Source organism: Typopeltis vanoorti, chromosome 16 (assembly GCF_054136105.1).
Source record: "Typopeltis vanoorti isolate ZY-2024b chromosome 16, IOZ_Tvanoo_1.0, whole genome shotgun sequence".
NCBI classification, from domain to species: Eukaryota; Metazoa; Arthropoda; class Arachnida; order Uropygi; family Thelyphonidae; genus Typopeltis; species Typopeltis vanoorti.
In genome coordinates, this window is record NC_143564.1 from 22,783,635 (window position 1) to 22,806,079 (window position 22,445).

At 38.2% G+C, this 22,445-nt stretch overlaps 1 protein-coding gene across 1 annotated transcript in view; it reads right to left on the minus strand.

Annotated features, from left to right (window-relative positions):
- Positions 1-22,445, minus strand: part of LOC150097890 (sodium/potassium-transporting ATPase subunit alpha-like) — a 397,473-nt gene that overhangs the window by 335,112 nt on the left and 39,916 nt on the right. Inside the window, exon 4 of the mRNA XM_090406625.1 lies at positions 2,674-2,877. Within this exon, the coding sequence (XP_090262751.1) occupies positions 2,674-2,877 (204 nt within the window). The remainder of the gene's footprint in view (positions 1-2,673; positions 2,878-22,445) is intronic.

Here is a 22,445-nt window from a genome sequence, read left to right on the forward strand (position 1 = left end):
ATAATCTTTGGCCAGGTTGATGCTATTAGTGCCACTGATTCGTCTCCTTTATTTTGGATACTCCTGGCATTAGTATAGAGCATAAAAACGTCACTGCTTCTATACCTATCATTGTCACCTCTCAACCCCCCCCCCCTGGGCTCAATGTTACCTGATGTCGTCCCCCTTCCCCCAAGCACCCATTCCCACAAGAGGCCACCCCTGCTACCATCCACATTGGGAATTCTAGTTTCTCTGCGTTGACACACTGACTCATTCAGAAAACAGCAATCTTTCCAGATGCCTTTGTTCTTCCTCATTCAAATGCAAGCAGTCTCTAGCATACAGTTTCCTTCCATCCCAAACGTCCTTCAAGCATCTACGTATTCCAATCCTCTCTTCTGACATTATAAAATACACTGTGCATTTGATTTGAGTGGAAACTTTATTAGGAAAGGATTTTTGGAAAATAAAAATTTAAAAAAAAATCAATTAACAGTTTACTTAATTTTTGTAACCTGTCAAATAATTACTAGAGAAAAACGTTACACTTGGGAAAAGATTTGCAGTTCTGGGAGGGTTAGCAACTCAGTCCATGATTGAACAAGCAACTATGGTGAATCAGGTGACCCAGGTTCTTCTCTCATACAGCCATGAAAGATAATATCATGCAATATCATACAGGGTGGCCCATAAGTCACAAAGGAGTTTAAAATGTGAATAACGTTTTGATTATTAATTTTTTCATTTCATTTATTTATTTATTTTTATTTTTTTTTAGGTATTCTAAGGAATATTTGGAAAATTAATCATGGAAAAGTTCACAACCCAACAACAAACCAAAATGGTGCAATTTTATTTCGAAAATCAGCATTTGATTATGTAATTCTGCAAAAGATCTGCAATTAATTGGCCATCATGTTCTCCAAATGTGATGCCTCCCAACTTCTTCCTATTGGGTTGCCTGAAGGAAAAGGTGTATGTGAATAAACCCCAGATAACTGAATAGTTGAAGGAGAATATTTGTATAGAAATTAGGATGCTGCAGCCAAAAATATTAACAGCTGTTATGGAACATGCAGTAGAAAAGGGCCCATCTTTGTGAACTGAAAATGGACAATGTGTTTTTTCATAAATAATAATTTAAAAAAAAAACTCCAGGTTCCATATTTCATTATAACAAAAAAAAAAGAATAAAAAAGTTATTAAATGTTTACACCCCTTTGTGACTTATGGGCTGTCCTGTATAAAGATGTTAGTTTAATTTTATATACATAAAGTTTAATGCAATCACTCCTGGCTGCTGTGCTATGAACTGTTTATCCAAGAATTGGGGCAAATGAGGAACCGGTTCAAATAGAGTACAGAGGTGAGTAACTAAGATGGAATGTGAGAAGTGAAATGTTGGTATGAGGAAAGATACCCTTGATGAGTCTTGATAGACTTTGTGTTTCTTAGAAAGGACCTCCCATGATGAATCTTTTGACTCCATGGAGGCCTGAATAATAATAATAATAATAATAATCCCACATTCTTGATCCCTTTCATTTCAAAGATGGCACTGTGTATATGTTTGCTCTGATGTACATGTCGGTGTACATCTACATCTATTTAGTAGAATAGCTTTATCCCACTGGATATTATGGGTAGTGGTAATACTGTGTTTGAAATTAAAAATCTCCTCTTAATTTCTTTGACTAAAAAATTTCTGCTTTAAAAAAAAAAATCAGCTAACGCCTTTTTATTCCTGTATATGGGAGTAGGCGAGGCCATTTAGCCCTATCTAACTTTTGGAGACTGAGTGGGCAGTTCAATCTCCACTGGTACCAATCAGAGATAGATGGCCCAAGGCTATCACTAATTAAGCGGTACACAGTGAAGAGAGACGGCTCAAATGTGCCGCCATCTCGTGGTCCCTTAGCCTAACACAATATATTTTTAATGTCTGAAATAATGTGGATTCTACGGTCGATTTTCTTGAGTTTACGGGACGAAAAACCCGAGTTTCCGGGAGGAAAAACCCGCTTGCTCGTGCCAGAGATCGACTAACTCGGGAACCGGTCGAAAAAAGGCGTAGAAAAATTTCCTCTAGTCGCCGACTAGACTCGAAACCAAGTCTTCCTTCGTGCGGCCAAGCGCCGTGGTATGCAAACGCCACATCCACTGAGCTACACAGGCTCAAAAAAAAAAAAACAATAGAATAATGTAGGTAAGGGAAGTCGGCAAGACGGATCCGTAACCTCGGAATAAGGATTGGCTCTGAGGACTGGGCCGGTCGGGCTGGGGTCCGAAGCGGGTATGGCACTGCACCAGGACTGGGCGAAACTGTCCAGTGATGGAACGGTTGAGCCCGGACCAGCGTTGGGGCCTTCTCGTGGAATGCCTCAGCTGTGCGGCGCACCGGATGGCCCGTCTGGCGCAACCGTTTCGGCCGGCAACTAACAGCCAACTCAGAACTGGCACGGACCAGGGGAATCCGACTGTCTAATTAAAACAAAGCATTGCGATGGCCGTTGAGAGGTGTTGGCGCAATGTGATTTCTGCCCAGTGCTCTGAATGTCAAATTTCTGCTTTGAAGGTAGCAATTAAAAATTTGTAATAATAAGTACATTAAAGAGATTTCTATTTATAAATTTATTTTCAAGTAAAACAATAAAAGCAATAACAACAAACAGTGAGTTTAATAAGACTTGCATTGTCATCTGGTGGTTCTTCAAAAGTACCAGCTTGGATGGAATAGGCAATAAAGCAGAGGGTGGCACCTATCCACAAAAGAAGTGCAAAACCTCCAAAAAGATTTTTACAGAATTTAACCCATTCTGGAGTTTTCTTGGGTGGAGAGAGTGCATTAGGCCCATCACGCTCCATTATTTCTCTTGCTTGCTGCTGAGTTAATCCCTATAAAAAAATGCATTCCATAATATTTTTTCAGCAAGCCAATGTTATTGTCATAGAAACACAAGTTTCTGTATTAATAAATTATAAAAAGATAAAAACTTTTTAAGCATGTTCTTTTAAATTAAAATAGATGAACAGAAATACAATGAAAATATCCTTCCTCACACAAAAATTCTTTCAGAGAAAAAAAGTTGTCTAATATCTCTTACATGGGAGTGGGAAAATGTAAGAGATTAAAAAGTGATGAAAGAAGTGCCATTGTTGAAATAAAGGAACAACAGGCAATGATGTGAAAAGCTGAGTGGTAAAGAAAATATTATGAAGTGATTTAATGATTTGAAAGTTGAAAGGTATAGAAACAACATTTTCAGTGATGTAAATGATGCAAGATAATTTGAGGTCCTCCCTATTCCTTTCAATAATTTGAGAGTTACAAGATGACTTGAAATCCTTTCACTTATTTGAAAGGTGATTTGAGGTGCTTTCTACATCTTACAATGACATGAAAAGTGCAAGATTATTTACAGTTCTTTCTGAACCTTTCAAATAATTGAAAGGAGGTACAGCAAAAGAGGCAGGATCTTAAGTGTATTGAAAAGGTTAGACAGCTTTCAGCTGAGAAGAAGAGATTATGAATGCAGCAATAGCTGGAATGTGCATGAAAAAAGGATTTGAGTTTTGAATGGGTTTTATAGAAGAAGAGACATGCAAAGGAGGAGTTGTATTTTGAGAGAGACTGTTTGACAACAAAGTGAATGTGAACCAAGGAAACAAAATTTATCTGATGGAGATGAGAGCTGAGCAGTTTGTGATTAGAATTGACTGAATAGCTGTAATGGCCTATAACAATATTTATTTTTTGATTTCAGTTGAAACAATTGAGAGCAATAATGGATAAACAGTTAATCATGTAGGGTCAAAGCCAGATAATTGGGAGGAGACCTCCACATAGCCTTTTAAAGGATGTGAAAAAACAACTGGGTCATCTGACCTACTGCCCAATCCTCACCTTCATATGGTATGCCCTGTTAGTAGGTATCTATCTACTAAGTACCGAATGAATAAGGTAGACTGGAAATTTAGGACTTAGTCGATCAAACTGTACTCTCTAGTGGTTTAAACCAGAAATAAACATTCTTATTTTTAGAGAGACCTGTGGCATAGTATAAGTATTAAAAACAACACATAAGTCCACAGTAATAACTTTAATTAATAAATAAGGTAGATATTTCGTACTAAAAATAATAGTACATCTTCAGTGTTACAAACAGATAGGAATAGAATACAAGTAACGAATATTCGGTGGATCACCTATTAAAATACAATGTTGTCGCGAGCTAGGAAATGAAAGAAATTAATAAATAATTAATATTTAAGATAATTAGTTTTTTAATGATTACATAAAATAAAAGTCTCCCAGATCTTTGAGAGAGAGAGAGAGAGAGAGAGAGAAGCAATCGTTTTGATTTAAATTCGGTTGGTGTAAAAAAGCTTCACAACTTTCTTTAAATAGGCGTTCATATTTGAACCTGTATCTATGAAGTAGAATTGCTTTATCCCACTGGATATTATGGGTAGTGGTAATACTGTGTTGTGCTAGACCAGACTTCTGAGGTTTGTTGTAATCAATATAATATTGTTGTTCTTTAATTCTTTTTTCCACTGAACGGCCAATTTGTCCAAAATAAGAAACATCGAAATTTTGTAAACCCCTAAAACATCGGAAAACAAAAGGAATTTTGTAAACCCCTGCATTCCAGGAATCTCAGAACCTATAGGTAGAATTTTAAAAAAGTACCAATTGATTCCAACTTATATTCCTATCAACAAAATTTCTTCCTTATTGCCTTCTACAAAAGATAAACTATCATCTCTGTCTTTGGCTGGCGTTTACAAAATTCCTTGTGAATGCGATGTTTCTTATTTTGGACAAACTGGCTGTTCTGTGAAAAAAAGAATTAAAGAACATCAATATTATATTGATTACAACAAACCTCAGAAGTCTGTTCTAGCACAACACAGTATTACCACTACCCATAATATCCAGTGGGATAAAGCTATTTTACTTCATAGATGCAGGTTCAAATATGAACGCCTCTTTAAAGAAGTTGTGAGGCTTTTATACACGACCGAATTTAAATCAAAATGATTGCTTCTCTCTCTCTCTCGAAGATCTGGGAGACTTTTATTTTATGTAATCATTAAAAAAACTAATTATCTTAAATATTAATTATTTATTATAATAAATTTAGTTTAATCCTTTATCCAAGTGTGAGCAAACAAAGTTTGCGCCTGAAAGTATCTTCAGGACAGGGGTAAGGTGGTACAACATCACTGAAGAGCTCCCACTGAAGAGACCTCATTAAAGGTCGAAACTAGTCTGGGTAGTGACCCCTCCCTTAATGCATAACATTAGACATATCCGCAAGGAGATGTGTTTTGCATTATAGGAGTGTTGGTAGCTTGCTCCACCTTTGCAACGAGTTGCCCTGATGTTGTACCACCTTACCCCAGTACTGAAGATACTTTCAGGTGCAAACTTTGTTTGCTCACACTTGGATAAAGGATTAAACTAAATTTATTATACTCTAACCAAGTGAAAAATAAACTTTCAACATAATTATTTATTAATTTCTTTCATTTCCTAGCTCGCGACAACATTGTATTTTAACAGGTGATCCACCGAATATTCCTTACTTGTATTCTATTCCTATCTGTTTGTAACACTGAAGATGTACTATTATTTTTAGTACAAAATATCTACCTTATTTATTAATTAAAGTTATTACTGTGGAATTACGTGTTGTTTTTAATAATCAGAAATAAACATGATATCAGCCAGTTAAAGCATCCATGTTTTCATCAGGGAACCAGGGCAAACATTGAAAATTCAGCTATAGGAACAAACACAATGTCAAAAGAAATGAAGACAGGCACCACCAACATAAGGAGTATCAATGGAAAGTAAATCAAATTTGTAGAATAACTAGACAAGCACCAAACAGAACTGATGTTACTGAGACAAAGAAGATGAAAACAGGTGAGACCCAACTAAATAATAAATGTAAGATGTTATGTTCGGGCAATAATGATCAAGGAAAGGAAGGGGCAGCAACAGCATTCAGCACCAAACATGAAGATGAACTTCTTGATTGGAAGGCAATTTCAATGGACAAAAGTGGGCAAATTTTGAAACAAGGAAATTCCCCTAAGTAAGAATTGGAGGAATTTTTCAAATCATTATTACTATTATTACGGGCAACTCCAGGGAGTCATTAGACTCATCGAGGGAGGCCCCAATCATATTCATCACAACTATTTGACATTCATACAGTATCTATCATACATCGCCTTAAACTCATTCACTGTCACAGCATCCACCACAGACTCAGGGAGCGCATTCCACTCATTCACTACTCTAAAAGTAAAGAACCCAGCTCTAACACCTTTACTAACCACACTTTTGCCCAGTTTCCATGGATGTCCCCTAGTCCTCCGACAACCAGCCCTGTTCTCAAAAATATCTTCTGAATTAATTTTATAGAAACCCTTCAGTAATTTGAATGTCTCAATCATATATCCCCTCCTCTGCCTATCAACCAATTTTTGCAACCCACAAATCCTCAACCTGTTCTCATGCGGTTCATTCCACAGACCTCCTATCATCTTGGTCACTCGCCTCTGGATCCTCTCCACCTCCTCCCCATCAAGAAGAAACCTAGGTGACCAAATCTGAGCACAGTAGTAGAGATGGGGTCTTATCAAGGCTTGATACAGAGGAACAATAACCTGCTTGTCTCTGCTTGTCAACGTATTCTTCAGCAACCAAGTGATTTGATGAGCTGATTTGGCCACTTTTGCAACGTGTCCCCTAAATTTCAATTCCTTATCCACCAACACTCCTAAATCTCGTGCCTCATCAATTTCCTGGAGCACGGTTCCACCAATGCAGTAAACTGCCTCCAATCTTTTCACCCCAAAATGCATAACCTTACATTTTGCCACATTATATTGACATCCATTGCCCCTAGCCCAGACCTCCAATCTATTCAAATCATCCTGCAAAATTTTGACGTCATCTGCATTCACTATTGCCCTACCCAACTTCGCATCATCTGCAAACAAATGAACTGTTCTTCTCAGATCCTTTCCTATATCATTTATGAACAAATTAAACAGCAGTGGTCCAAGAACAGATCCTTGTGGCACACCACTAATCACAGGCCGTCTTGTGGACTCTACTCCTGAGTAAACCACTCTCTGATATCTCTCCTTCAACCACCCTCCTATCCATCTCACCAACCCTATGTCCATTCCCATATGCTGCAATTTACTGATTAGAATTCCATGTGGTATCCTGTCAAAGGCCTTAGCAAGGTCCAGTAGAATCACTGTAAACCCATTACCATTATCCAGTTCAGCCGTCACTGTGTTATAATACGTGAGCAAGTTTAATACGTGATTTTGTTATAAAATTTTGTTATAATTGTTATAATACGTGACCATGCTGTCCCCGATACAGTATCCCATTTTCTTCTATCCAATCTTGTATTTTCCTCTTGACTATTTTCTCTAAGACCTTGATAATGATTCCTGTTATGCTGATTGGCCGGTAATTTTCAACAGCAGCCTTGGAACCACCTTTGTGCAGTGGAACTATTTTCCCCTCTTTCCACCCCCTTGGGACTGACCCAGTCCTGAGGCTCAAATTGAACAAAATGGTCAAGGGCACTGACAATTCTTTGGCCACTTCACGTACGACACGAGCTGGTATACCATCCAATCCCACAGATGTATCGACATTGAGGTTCTGTAATAGACTAGTTACCTCTACTTCATTCATCACAATTCCAGTATAAGTTGTTGGTTCTTCCATTTCTGCAAAGTCACCACCTGAATGATATACTCTTGCAAAGTGCTCGCTCAGTAATTCACAACATCGACTGATTCGGTTACCTCCCTACCCTCAGCATTTTTTAAGATCAGTCTACCATGAGCATTTTTCCTTTTACTTGCAACATATTGAAAAAACTGTATTGAAAAAACTGTTTGGGATTCTCTTTAGCCCGCATGGCCAATTTCCTTTTGTAATCTGCTTTTGCTTTTCTTACCACCCTTGTTACCATCCTGGCCTGAGCTTTATACTGTTCCTGCACCTGATGGTTACCCTTCTCCTTAAATTCCCTCCACAATTGTTTCTTTTTTTGCAGCTCAAGCTTAATGTGTTATTCATCCATTTAATCCCTACTTGATTTATTATTCGGACTCTTGGTATACAGTCAACCATTGCCTCCTGCAAACAGTTCTTAACCACCTCCCATGCACTATCAACATCCAGCCCTTGCAGTTTTACATGCCATGGCATTGAGCCAAGCACACACCTAAGCTTGTCATACTTACCAGCCTGGTAATTCCACATGTACCCTGTCTTAATTGTAAATTCGACTCCTTTAGCCACCTCCCAAGTCATGACCTTATGGTCACTCTCACCAATTGGTGGCAACATGGTCATGTTCGTACAGCTACATTTTCAGTTGCAATTACTAGGTCCAGCACTCTCTGTCCCCTGGTATTTTCCAATACATGTTGCGGTAGATAGTTGTCCCTTAATAACTGCATAAAATCCAATTCCTTCCTCCCATGTGCCCTCTCCTCTTTCCAGTCAATGTTACCATAATTGAAATCACCCATAATAATTACCCTCCTTCCACAAATTTCTTCTATTTGCTTATGCATACTGTCCCCACCATCCACTCCATCATCCGGTCTATAGCAGCACCCAATTGTATATTTTGTTCTGCTAGATTCTATCTCACACCAAACAGCCTCAAATGTGCTTTTTTCCCCATCCTGCAGTTCAACTTCTATATTCCTTGGCTGAAGCTCATCAACTATCATCAATAACACTCCTCCCCCCTTTTTATTCACCCTGTCACTCCTGAACACGCCATACCCATCGCATTGAATCCCACTAGCTTTATCATCTTCTGTCAGCCATGTTTCACTAATACCGACAACCTGTGGACTGGAAGTGCCAACCATGGCCAAAAACTCTTCCTTCTTGTTCCTAATACTCCTGGCATTAGTGTACATGAATCGCAGAAGCCCATTTGTCGCATCCCTACTTTGTTGCCTTATACTAACTATCCCATTCTGATTTGTTGTCCGTCGTACTCGCCCGGGCATAATATACTCATTCATACACTTAACTGCCCCCCCTAAAGTCTGCATATCTACTCCCCCCCCTTAATAAATCTAGTTTCCCTGAGTCTGTACATCCACTTCCACATCATTCATCAACACTCTTTCAAGTCTCCGTACACCAACTCCATTCAAATGTAACCCATTCATCTTATATAAGTCCTTTCGCCCATCGAACTCATTCCACACATCCACAAATTCCACACCACTCTCCATGCATAACCCACGCATAAAGTCATTGGCAATTATGGCCCTCCTTCTAAACACTTCGCTGTCATACCGCGGTAAGATACTCACCATCCTAACTCTCTCACTCTTCTCTTTTGCTACCTCAAACAACTCCCTCACATCCTCTATCATTTCCATTTTGTCCTCTTTCAAATCATTCGTTCCTGCCATGATTATCATCTCTTTCACTCTCTGTTTTTGCAGTCGAATAGATTCGCTGACGTTCTTTATGTTCGCACCCGGCCGGTACGACTTCGTTAAACTCTCAATTATTATGCCTCTTAATAGCGAATCCCCATACAGCACTCGCTCCATTTTATTGATGTTTACGAACATTCTATTATTTGCCGTCACAGACTTCCACCGGTTATTTGTCGGTACGTTCAACACACATTTTTCCATATGCTCCAGTTGTCTTTTGGCTCTGTGTATCGCACCATTCAAATGGGCAATTTCACTACTCGCATTTATCTCACCATTTTCATTATCGATCAAATCATCCATTCTTTCTGTGTTTCTAACTTCATTTACACTTTCAGCGACACTCTCACACCTATCTGGCACTACCACGCAATTCTCTAGCACACCGCCATTTTCTATATTCTGACTATCGTTAACGATATCAGTCTCGACACACGAAACACGCTTGAAGTCCTCATTCTCTTTACACTTTCTACACATATTAATTCCACTATCACTTTCTAACCAGACTCCCACCGCTCTTCGCAAGGCATACATCTCACAGACAGCACATTGCATAAATTCGTTTACATCAAAACTCATAAACAAACATGGCGACCTGGCCGCCATTTTTTCTTTATCGGTGCCATGTGTACGCTATGTTTTCTTAAAAATAATAATTAAAATAACAGAAAACACGCAAAAATTGCACAGACACACCAAGAAACAAAAAGCAAACAATACTACTTAAAATTCTAGTAAAATATCTAATGTTAACACAAAATAATACTAATCTTTTCAGGAGCTCTCAACAAGCTGACGATCTAATCAGTGCGACACCAAGCGAAAGGTAGCTTACATAAAAAAAAATGTAAAAGCTGGTCCCAGTGGGAGATCTAAACAGCAGAGTAGGAAATGAATCCCAGGAATGAAACATTTTGGGAAAATTTGAAGAAAAGGTCAAGGCTAATAATAATGGTAAATATCTGCTGGATTTCAGTTCAGGATACAGACTAGTCATTACTAGCACCATGTTCCAACACAAAAATATGCACAAGTTCACATGGAGAGATGACAAGAAATTATTATTATTATTATTATTATTATTTCGGGAGACTCCAGGAGTCCGTAGACTCATCGAGGGAGGCCCTAAACATCATGTCCACACAACTATGCGATTACATTCTCACAGTATCTATCATACCTTGTCTTGAACTCGTTCACCGTCATAGCACCCACAACAGACTCTGGCAGCTTATTCCACTCATTTACCACTCTAAAAGTAAAGAGCCATGCTCTAACACCCCTGCTAACCACACTCTTGCCTAGCTTCCATAGGTGTCCCCTAGTTCTCCCACCACCAGTCCTGATCTCAAAAATATCCTCTGAATTAATCCTATAGAATCCCTTTAGCAATTTGAATGTCTCAATCATATCTCCCCTCCTCCGCCTATCAACTAGTTTCTGCAACCCACAAATCTTCAACCTGTTCTCATATGGTTCATTCCACAGACCTGCTATCATCTTAGTCACTCGCCTCTGGATCCTCTCCACCTCCTCCCCATCAAGAAGGAACCGAGGTGACCAAATCTGGGCACAGTAGTCGAGATGAGGTCTTATCAAGGTTCGGTACAGAGGTACAATAACTTGCTTGTCTCTGCTCATCAAGGTATTTTTCAACAACCAAGTGAGTTGATGAACTGATTTAGCTACTTTTGCAATGTGCCCGCTAAACTTCATCTCCCTATCCACCAACACTCCCAAGTCCCTGGCCTCATCAATCTCTTGGAGTACAGTTCCACCAATGTGGTATACTGCTGCTAATCTTTTCACCCCAAAATGCATAACCTTACATTTTGTCACATTAAATTGACATCCATTCTCCTTAGCCCAGAACTCCAATCTATCCAAGTCGTCCTGCAAGATTTTGACATATTCTGCATTCACTATTGCCCTACCCAACTTTGCATCATCAGCGAACAAATGAATTGTTCCACTTAGATCATTCCCTATATCGTTAATGAACAGATTAAACAGCAGTCATCCAAGAACAGAACCCTGCGTCATACCACTAGTTACAAGCCGTCTTTTGGACTCTACTCCTGAATAAACCACTCTTTGATATCTCTCCATCAACCAACCACCTATCCATCTCACTAATCCTATATCCATTCCCATATGTTGTAGTTTACGGATTAGTAATCCATGTGGTATCCTGTCAAACGCCTTTGCCAGGTCCAGCAGTATCACAGTAAACCCATTTCCCTTATCCAGTTCAGCTGTCACCTTGTTATAAAACTTGAGCAAGTTACTGAAGCATGATCTACCCTTCACAAAGCCATGCTGTCCCCTGTACAGTATCTCATTTTCATCAATCCATTCCTGTATTTTTCCCTTGACTATTTTCTCCAAGACCTTGACAATCACTCCTGATTTGCTGATCGGTCGGTAATTTGCAATGGTAGTCTTGGAACCTCCTTTATGCAGTGCAACTATTTTCCCCTCTTTCCACCCCTTTGGGACTAAACCAGACCTGAGACTCAGATTAAACAACATGGTCAAGGGCACTGATAATTCTTTAGCCGCTTCACGCAAGAAGACCCGTGCCGGCATACCATCCAATCCCACAGATGTGTTCACATTAAGGTTCTGTAATAGACTAGTCACCTCCACTTCATTCATCACTATTCCTGTATAAACTAATGGTTCCTTCATTTTTTCAATGTCATCACCTGGATGAAATGCTTTTGCAAAGTGCGCACTCAGTAACTCCACTATATCGACTGATTCAGTGACCTCCTTACCATAGTCATTCCTTAAAATCATTTTGCCGTGTACAGTTTTTTTCTTGTTTGCAGCATATTGAAAGAACTGTTTGGGATTCTCTTTTGCTTGCAAAGCTAGTTTCCTTTCATAATCCGATTTTGCTTTTTTTACCACACTCGTTACCTTTCTGGCTTGCACTTTATACCGTTCGTGTGCCTGCAGGTCACCCCTTTCTTTTGCAGCTCAAGCTTAATGGTGTTATTCATCCATTTAACCCCTACTTGTTTTACTATTTGGACCCTAGGTATACAATCAGCCATTACCTCCTGTAAATGCTCCTTGACCACTTCCCATGCTCTATCGACGTCCAGCCCTTGCAGTTGTACATGCCATGGCACTGATCCAAGCAATCTCCTAAGCTTGTCATACTTGCAATCACGGTAATTCCACATATACCCTGTCTTAATCACAAATTCCACACCTTTAGCCACTTCCCAGGTCAAGACCTTATGATCACTCTTACCAATAGGTGGCAACATGGTCATATTCATTACAGTCAAATTCTCAGATACTATTACCAGGTCAAGCACTCTCACACCCCTATTATTTTCAATTACATGCTGTCTCAGATAGTTATCCCTTAATAATTGAATAAAATCCTTTTCCATCCTCACATGTGTCCTCTCCTCCTTCCAATCAATGTTACCATAGTTGAAATTCCCCATAATAATTACCCTCCTTCCACTCATTTCATTAATTTCCCTATGCATACTATCTCCACCATCTATTCCATCACCTGGTCTATAGCAGCACCCAACTGTATATTTTATTCTGCCAGTCTCAATCTCACACCAAATAGCCTCAAATGAGCTCCTTTCACTATCCTGCGATACAACTTCAATTCTCCTTGGCTGCAGTTCATCAGCTATCATCAATAATACCCCTCCCCCCATTTTATTCTCTCTGTCCCTCCTAAACACACTATAACCTACATATTCTATCCCACTAACTATATCTTCTTCCGTCAGCCATGTTTCACTAATGCCAATAACCTGTGGCCAGGAAGAGCCAATCAAGGCCAAAAATTCTTCCTTCTTGTTCCTAATACTCCTGGCATTAGTATACATGAAATGCAGTGATCCCTTAGTCCCATCCCTATATTGATGTGTTATTCTAAATGACCCATTCCCATTTTTTGTCCTTAGTGCTGGCTCGGGTACATTATATACATTCTTACACTCATCTGTCTCACTGATGTCTGGATATCCACTTCCCCCCCCTCCTTGGTAGTTCTAGTTTCCCTGGTTTTGCACATCCATTTTCACTTCATTCAGCAACACTCTTTCCATGTCTCTGCACACCAAGTCCATTCAAATGCAGGCCATCCATCTTGTATAAGTCCTTTCGCCCTTCAAACTCATTCCACATGTCCACGGATTCCACACCACACCGTCTGCATAACCTTCGCATAATGTCATTTGCGATTATGGCCCTCCTCCTAAACTCCTCTCTGTAATACCGCGGCAACAGACTAACCATTCTAACTCTGTCACTCTTTTCTTTCGCTACCCTTAACAATACTTTCAAGTCCTCTCTCACCTCACTGACTATGTTACTGCTGATAGTGATATATTCATGCTGACTCAGGATACAAGAGTATACAGACAATTTGAAATAAGTGATCATCATTTAATTTTAAGTAGGACAAAAATGAATATCACGTTGAAAACAATTCATAAGAATGTTTTTAAAAAATTAAAGTTGAGCAGTTCTCCCCAGTTGAACCATAGACAACTATACAAACAAGAAAAAATGAAACAATTCAAAACAAGAACCAAATCTTAGAGCAGTGGTTCTTAACCTTTTCGAAGTCACGGAACACTTTCGATTATAAGAAAAATTTGGGGAACACCAAAAACATTAGTGTCAAAAAACTAAAATAAAATTATAGTTCATGCATAATAAAATTATGCATGAACTTGCCTTTTATAAAAATGGAACTTATTTTAATGCGATACTTGAGCTTTTTGGCGTTTGTAGATTTCAACAATATCAGGTCTAATATGTGACATTGTTATCCTTATCTCTTTGTCAATTTTAGTAAATCTTTCATGCTTTTTAGTTTTTATATTGGCTCACACAAATATGATGTAGAAAACTGTAACAATATTTTTAGTGCCCTTGTGGAATGAGATGGGTATCCGTTTGGACAAAAATCCAAAATTCCTCATGAGTTATTTCAGAGAATTTCATTTTTAGAGTACGATCCGTTGAGGAGTTAACTAATTGTTCTTCTTGTAATGAAAATTCACAACTCAATGTATTAACTGTGCAAATGGATTTCGTATCCAGTAGTCATAATTGTGTGTATTTAAGGAAGGAAAGTAACTTGAAATATTTTCTTCCAACATTGTTAAATGTTCTGTTATAACAAAAATAATTCCCTCGGCATTTTTATTATGGAGTGAAGGAAACATTATACTGTCATTTTTTCTGATATGCAGTTTTTCCAAAAAGATACTTTTTTCTGAAAATCTGAAAATTTGTCAGTGGATGTCAAAATATTTTCATTTTTCCCTTGGATACTTGTATTAATGCTATTCAAGTAATTAAAAATATCGGTTAAATATGCCATTTGAGCACACCAAATATCATTTTGAAGACATTTTACAAAAGCATCTGTACCTTCATTTTGAAAAAAAAGGTCAATACTTCATTCTTAAGTACTAAAATTCGGATCAGCACTTTACCCCTGGATAACCATCTTATTTCACTGTGCAAAAGCAAAGATTCTTTTTGGCTTCCATAGATATGCAAAGTTTTTTTTTAAAAAAGGGGTGATTTTAAAGGTCTTGACTTGATGTAATTTACCATATTTACAACTTGGTCTAGTAAAGGTATTAATGTTGCTGGTAATATTTTTGAAACTAGGGATTCTCTGTACAAAAAAACAGTGCGTAGTTATAATATATGGGTTTATTTTCTTTGCAAGGGTAACAAATCCTTTTATAGAGCCTACCATTCCTAAATTTTCTAAATTTAGAAATGGTAGGCTCTATTATGTTCTAAATATGACGTAATAGAGTCAAAAATATCTTGTCCTGTTGTAAGTTCGGTAAGTTCTCTGCAGCATAGAAATTGATTCACTATTTCGTTTTCATTAATGAAATGAACGAATCCTAGTTAATTAGCTTTACCGCTAATGTCAGTGGACTCGTCAATTTGTAAAGCAAAATGTTGTTTGGAAAGTTTATTGGTAACTGCTTTCTCAATATCATTTGACATATCTTTAATTTTATTCTTTTTATTGTATCGTCCGAATGAGGAATTTTCATAATTTCCTTTTTTGCTTCATCATCAAATATAATGTTTACTATTTCACAACATGCTGGTAAAATAAGAGACTTACTATAGTATGTGGTTTTAACTTTACAGCAATTAATTCAGCTACTTTATATGATGTGAGTTGTTCCTAATCAGAAATTTTAACAGTCTTTTCAAAATATTTTACTTCTTGAACTTGCATGTCCAACAATCTCTTGAAATAATCTTTAGTTTTTGAAGCAAGATTGGCCTGTTTTGTGTTAAAGTGTCATGTGACATCTTTCACCGGCAGAACACTTGTAACCAGTTCACAGAACACCGGTTAAGAACCACTGCCTTAGAGACTCAGTGGCAAAATATGACAAAAACATTAATTGATGTACTGCTGCTCACTCATATAATCTATTCAAGTCCTCCTGTAAGGAAGGCCACATCTGTTTGATTCCTCATCACTATCCTCAGTTTTACAAACAGCTGTATATTACCAGTTTAACCCAACCCCATTATCATTAATATATACAAATAAATAACAATAGTCCCAAAACAGACCTCCTTGTGGCACATCACTAGTGACTTTTCTCTTCTGAGATAGTGCCCCTCCATACACAACCTGCTGATACCTATCTGAGAGCCAGTTGCCAGGCCAACTGACTAATGTATCATCCAACCCTGTCTACTGCAGTTTAGTTATTAACTTGTGGCGTGGCAATCTATCAAAAGCCTTTGCAAAATCTTAGTAGACTAATGTATATGCATCTCCCTTGTCCAGTACATTCATCACTTTCTTACAATACATAAGTTGGTAAAAGATTACCTCCCATTAACAAATCCATGCTGACAAGCACAAAGCATACTAATTATCAACCCACTTTTGTATCCTATCTCTCACTAACTTCTCCAACAGCTTGACTACAACTCCAGATATATAGATATAGAGCAGCCTATAATTTGTAGCCTTAGCTTTATGACCACCCCTGTGCAGTGGAACAATTTTACCTTCCTTCCACTCCTTTTGAATTGTGCTGTTGCAAGACTTGTTAAACAGCTAGGCAAAGACAGATGCCAGATCCCTTGAAACCTTCCAGTAAGACACTTGGTGATATATCATCAAATTCTCTGGCCTTATTAACATCTAGCTTATGTAACTTCTCTTAGAATTACGTCTTCTCTCATTGCATTCTCTACACTTGAGTATCTGATTACACACTGAGGATGAAACAACCTAATGAACTGCTCACTGAATACCTTGACTATGTCCTTGGCAGCAGTGACTAATCTACAACTTTCATCCATTAACATCATCTTTTTAATTGACACACATAAAACAAATTTCCTTGGATCTTTCTTGGACTGATATGCTAATTTCTGCTCATATTGCACTTTTGCTGTCCTTGCCAATTGAGTCACTTTCCTGACCTGCTCTTCATACTCACTGTGATTATTACCATTATTCAAATATCTTGTGCCGACTTCAAAGTGCCTTCTTCCACCTACCTTATTCAGCACTTTGACCTTCAGAATATATTCAGTTATTATTATTATTATTATTAACATCTGACTTCCATAGAGTCAGAGACTCATCGTGGGAGGTACACACTATCACACACAATGCTCATCCAACGATGCCTTAAACTGATTCAATGTGTCTGCTTTCACAACACACTCAGGCAATGCATTCCATTTACCAATCACTCTCCATGCAAAGAACATGCTCCTCTGCTCACACCCTCCTCATACAGTTTCCAGGGATGGTCTCTTGTTCTATGCACAAGAGACCTTCTTGCATTCTATGAAAAATCTCTTCCATGTCAACCTGATAACCACCCCTGACTAGCTTATATGTCTCAATCATATCCCCCCCTCCTATTTTCATGGATCTTTGCAATTTACACTCTCTCAATCTATCCATGTATACTCCACATTCCAAAGACTACTGACCATCTTTGTGAATCTTCTCTGGACCCTTTCTAACTTATCCTTGTCACCATGAAAACCCGGTGACCAAATTTGTGCGCAATAAACCATACGAGGCCTGATCAATGCCTTATACAATGCACCATAACCTCTTTATTTCTGCATGTCAGGGTCCTATGCATCATTGCCATTATCAATGTCATGTCATTCATCACAACTTGTGCAATGTGGCTTTTGAATTTCAGGTTCTTGTCCACCACCACCACCACCACCACTCCCAGATCTCTTATCTTTTCTATCTCTTTTAAAGTTTCCCCACCAAGTGTATACTTTGCATCCTATTGTTGCATACCAAATTTCAAAACCTTATACTTTGCAACACTGAATTGAACAATTCCACTTATCTGCAAATTCATGCAATCTATTCACGTTTTCATGTAAGGTCATAACATCTGCTTGACTCTGCATTGCTCTTCCCAATTTTGTATCATCTGCAAACATCTACATATAACTGGTTAAACCTATCCCAATATCATTGATATACAAATTGTACAACAAAGAGCCCAAAACTGATCCCTACAGCACACCACTAGTGACCTTCTTTTGGGATACTGCACCCCCATATACAACTTTCTGATACCTGTCACACAACCAGTCACTGATCCAACTCAGAACTCTGTTATCCAATCCCATCCATTTTAATTTACTTAACAGCTTGTCATGTGATAGTCTATCAAAAGCTTTTGCAAAATCTAAGTATACCACTGTATAAGAATCACCCCTGTCCAAGGTATTTGTCACCTTGTTATAGTACATAAATAAGTTAGTAAAACATGATCTCTCTTTAACAAACTCATGCTGATAACCACAGAGAATACTGCTGTTATCAATCCATTTCTATATCCAACTTCTCACCAATCTCTCTTGTACCTTCACCACAATTCCAGATATATAGATTGACGTATGATTTGTAGCCATATCACCACCTTTATGCACTGGAACAATTTTATCTTATTTCCACTACCTTGGAACCTGTGCTGTTGTAAGACTCATTAAACAGGCCTGCCAATGCTACTGTCAATTACCTCGAACATTCCCTTAAGATGTGTGGTGAAATGACATCAAATCCTATTGCCTTATTGATAGCAAGGTTATTTATTTCCTCGAATACCCCATGCTCACTCACAATTAAGCCATCCTCTCCTATGTCCTCTACACCTAAGTTCATCATGATTCCGACCTGATGATGAAACACCCTTATAAACTGATCACTGAATACCTCAACAATGACTTCTGCAGCAATTACCATTCTACCATTTTCATCCATTAATATTATCTTACCGTAATCATTCTCCCTTCTACTTGCCACATATCTAAAAAACTCTCTAGGGTTTTTCTTTGCCTGATTTCTCAATTTCTGCTCATACTGCACTTTTGTTGTCCTTACTGAGTCATTCTCCTGGCTTGTTCTTTATACTCTTCACATAACCGGTTATTACCATTATTTATCTTGTTCTGCCTCCAAAGTGCCTTCTTCTTCTTCCAGATTTCATGACTAAGCCTCTCATTCATCCATTTTATACCTACTTTATTCAGTTTTTTGACCTTCCAAATATCTTCACACATTGATGCTGTTATGTATTTCTTTGTCAGTTCCCAAGCAGCATTTATTTCCTTACCACTCAACTCCTCATCCCATGCTATAGCTCCAAGATGTCTCCTAAGCTTGTCATAATCATCAGCCTTGTGCTTACACATATATCCTTTTCTCACAGAAGTCTGCATATGGCTAGCCACAACCCAGGTGATCACTTCACCACTCTCACCAACTGGAAGAAAGTGTCAAATCACCACTTACAATTACATCATTTGATGAAATGATCAGATTTAAAACTCAAGATCCTCACATACCTTACTTTACATGCTGCAATATTCATACATTGATGTTGTTAAATATTTCTTTGTCAGTTCCTAAGCAGCATTTATTTATTTTCTACTCAATTGCTCATTCCATGCTATTGTTCCACGCTTCTCATTCTCACCATCCTTTTAATTGCAAGTATATCTCTTTTTAACAGACGTCTTCATATGACCAGCTACAATCACAGAGATCACTTCTTGATCATTCTCACTAACTGGAGGGAAGAATACAATTCTGCTCATAATCACATCTTCTGATGAAATGATTAGAATCTAAAACTAATGATTTTTGTGTGCCCACTTGTACATACTGCCTAAGATGGTTGTCTCTCAAGAATTCAAGAAATTGATTTTCTTATTCCCAAATGCTATCTGTTCATTCCAATCTATACTGCTATAATTAAAATCACCCATAACGATCACCTTTCCCTTGTTAACTAACTCAAGTTGCTTATACATTTTTTTCATCACCACCCTCCATACTAAATATCACTTCCTGCCAACCTTCAACTCACAACATACTGCCTCAAAACTACTGTTGCTATTTTCTTCTTTCATGTCTACCTTATGTGGGCATAATTGACCTGCTATCATCAGTAGCACTTCCCTATCTTTCTTGTCCTTTCTATCCTTATGAAAAATACTCTACCCTTCCATTTTTATTCCTCATCTAGATGTTATTCTCATTTAACAATGTTTCACTTATTACAACAAATTTTAGGCAAATAAATTCAATCAGTGAAACAGTTTCATCTCTCTTATTTCTGATAATCCTGACATTTGTAAATAAACACAACAGTTCACTTTTAAGTCTATAACCAGTCTTACCAGACAACCTGTTGGTTTTCTTTTCCCCACTGCACCTGTCCTTTCCCGATCACATTTATCACTTAACCCATGTATCTTCTTAGTCTCAATTACCTCTTCACATCCTGTTGAATTAAGGAATTAAGTAAACCTGGTGTTAATAAGGCAGCAGGCCTCAATGACATATCACCACATGTCTTAAGGATATATTCTAGTGAGTTAAGGGCCACCTTGGCATACCAATTTAAATAAAAGTCTTGCAATAAGGAGACTTCCAAAGAAGTGGAAAGCGAGTAAAACCATTCCATTTCACAAAGGGATGATAATACTAAGGCTGAAACTTACAGGCTAGTCTGTGTGTGTCTGGGGTTGTGGTTAAGGTGCTGGAGAAGGTTGGTATGCCCAATATCCAGAATTGGATTATTAATGGCAACGCTCTTTTGAAGATCAGCATGGTTTTACTAAAGGAAGATGATCATGTTTTAGCAATCTACTTACTTATTATAGCGATAGAGTAGCAAATGCATTGGACAAGGAAGATGCATATACACTGATATATTTAGATTTTGCCAAGACCTTTGATAGACTGCTACACAAGTTGATAATTAAACTGAAATGGATGGGGTGGATAGATTAATGCATCAGGTTGGATATTAGCTGTCAGATAAGTTATCAGCAAGTTATGTATGGTGGAGGGGAGCAACATCCTGGAAGAAGAAAATCACTTGGGTCTGCTGCTGTTTAATTTGTATGATAAGATATTGGAAAAGGTCTGAATGGGATGTCAGTAACTTATATGCTTTTATCACATCTCTTCTTTTTTTCACTTATTTATCATTCAACTTCTTTAGCTATCAGTAGTCTATCCACAGAGGAAGCATCCTAGAGATCTGTCATCCTCTTGGTCACTCCGCCACTTAGTCATCTCAGCAAAATCTAGAGAACCAAATCTCAACATAGTACTCTCAATATGGTAATATTAATGCTTTATAAAGAGGGACAATAGCTTTCTTTTCAATAACAAACTACAAAAATGGAGGAAAATTCACACTAAAACCTATTTATCTGTAGAATTTTTGCCTAAGTTTCATAGATATCTTCAGTATATAACTAGAGAATGGCAATCAAACAATAACAGAAAATTCTAAAAAATACTCCATTGTTATTATTACGGGGAACTCCAGGGGGTCATTAGACTCATCGAGGGAGGCCCCAAATCATATTCATCGCAACTATTCGACATTCATACAGTATCTGTCATACCTTGCCTTAAACTCATTCACTGTCACAGCATCCACCACAGACTCTGGCAGCCCATTCTACTCATTCACCACTCTAAAAGTAAAGAACCCAGCTCTAACACCTTTACTAATCATAATTTTGGCAAGTTTCCATGGATGTCCCCTAGTCCTCCCACAACCGGCCCTGTTCTCAAAAATATCTTCTGAATTAATTTTATAGAAACCCTTCAGTAATTTGAATGTCTCAATCATATCTCCCCTCCTCTGCATATCAACCAATTTTTGCAACCCACAAATCCTCAACCTGTTCTCATAAGGTTCATTCCACAGACCTGCTATCATCTTGATCACTTGCCTCTGGATCCTCTCAACCTCCTCCCCATCAAGAAGAAACCTAGGTGACCAAATCTGGGCACAGTAGTCGAGATGGGGTCTTATCAAGGCTCGATACAGAGGAACAATAACCTGCTTGTCTCTGCTTGTCAATGTATTCTTCAGCAACCAAGTGATTTGATGAGCTCATTTGGCCACTTTTACAATGTGCCCCCTAAACTTCAACTCCTTATCCACCAACACTCCCAAATCTCGTGCCTCATCAATTTCCTGGAGTACAGTTCCACCAATGTAGTAAACTGCTGCTAATCTTTTCACCCCAAAATGTATAACCTTACATTTTGCCACATTAAATTGACCTTAAAAAATTCTCCTTAGCCCAGACCTCCAATCTATCCAAATCTTCTTGCAAAATTTTGACATCATCTGCATTCACTATTGCCCTACCCAACTTTGCATCATCCGCAAACAAATGAACTGTTCTTCTCAGATCCTTTCCTATATCATTAATGAACAAATCAAACAGCAGTGGTCCAAGAACAGATCCTTGTGGCACACCACTAGTCACAGGCCATCTTGTGGACTCTACTCCTGAATAAACCACTTTCTGATATCTCTACATCAACCGCCCTCCTATCCATCCCCATATGCTGC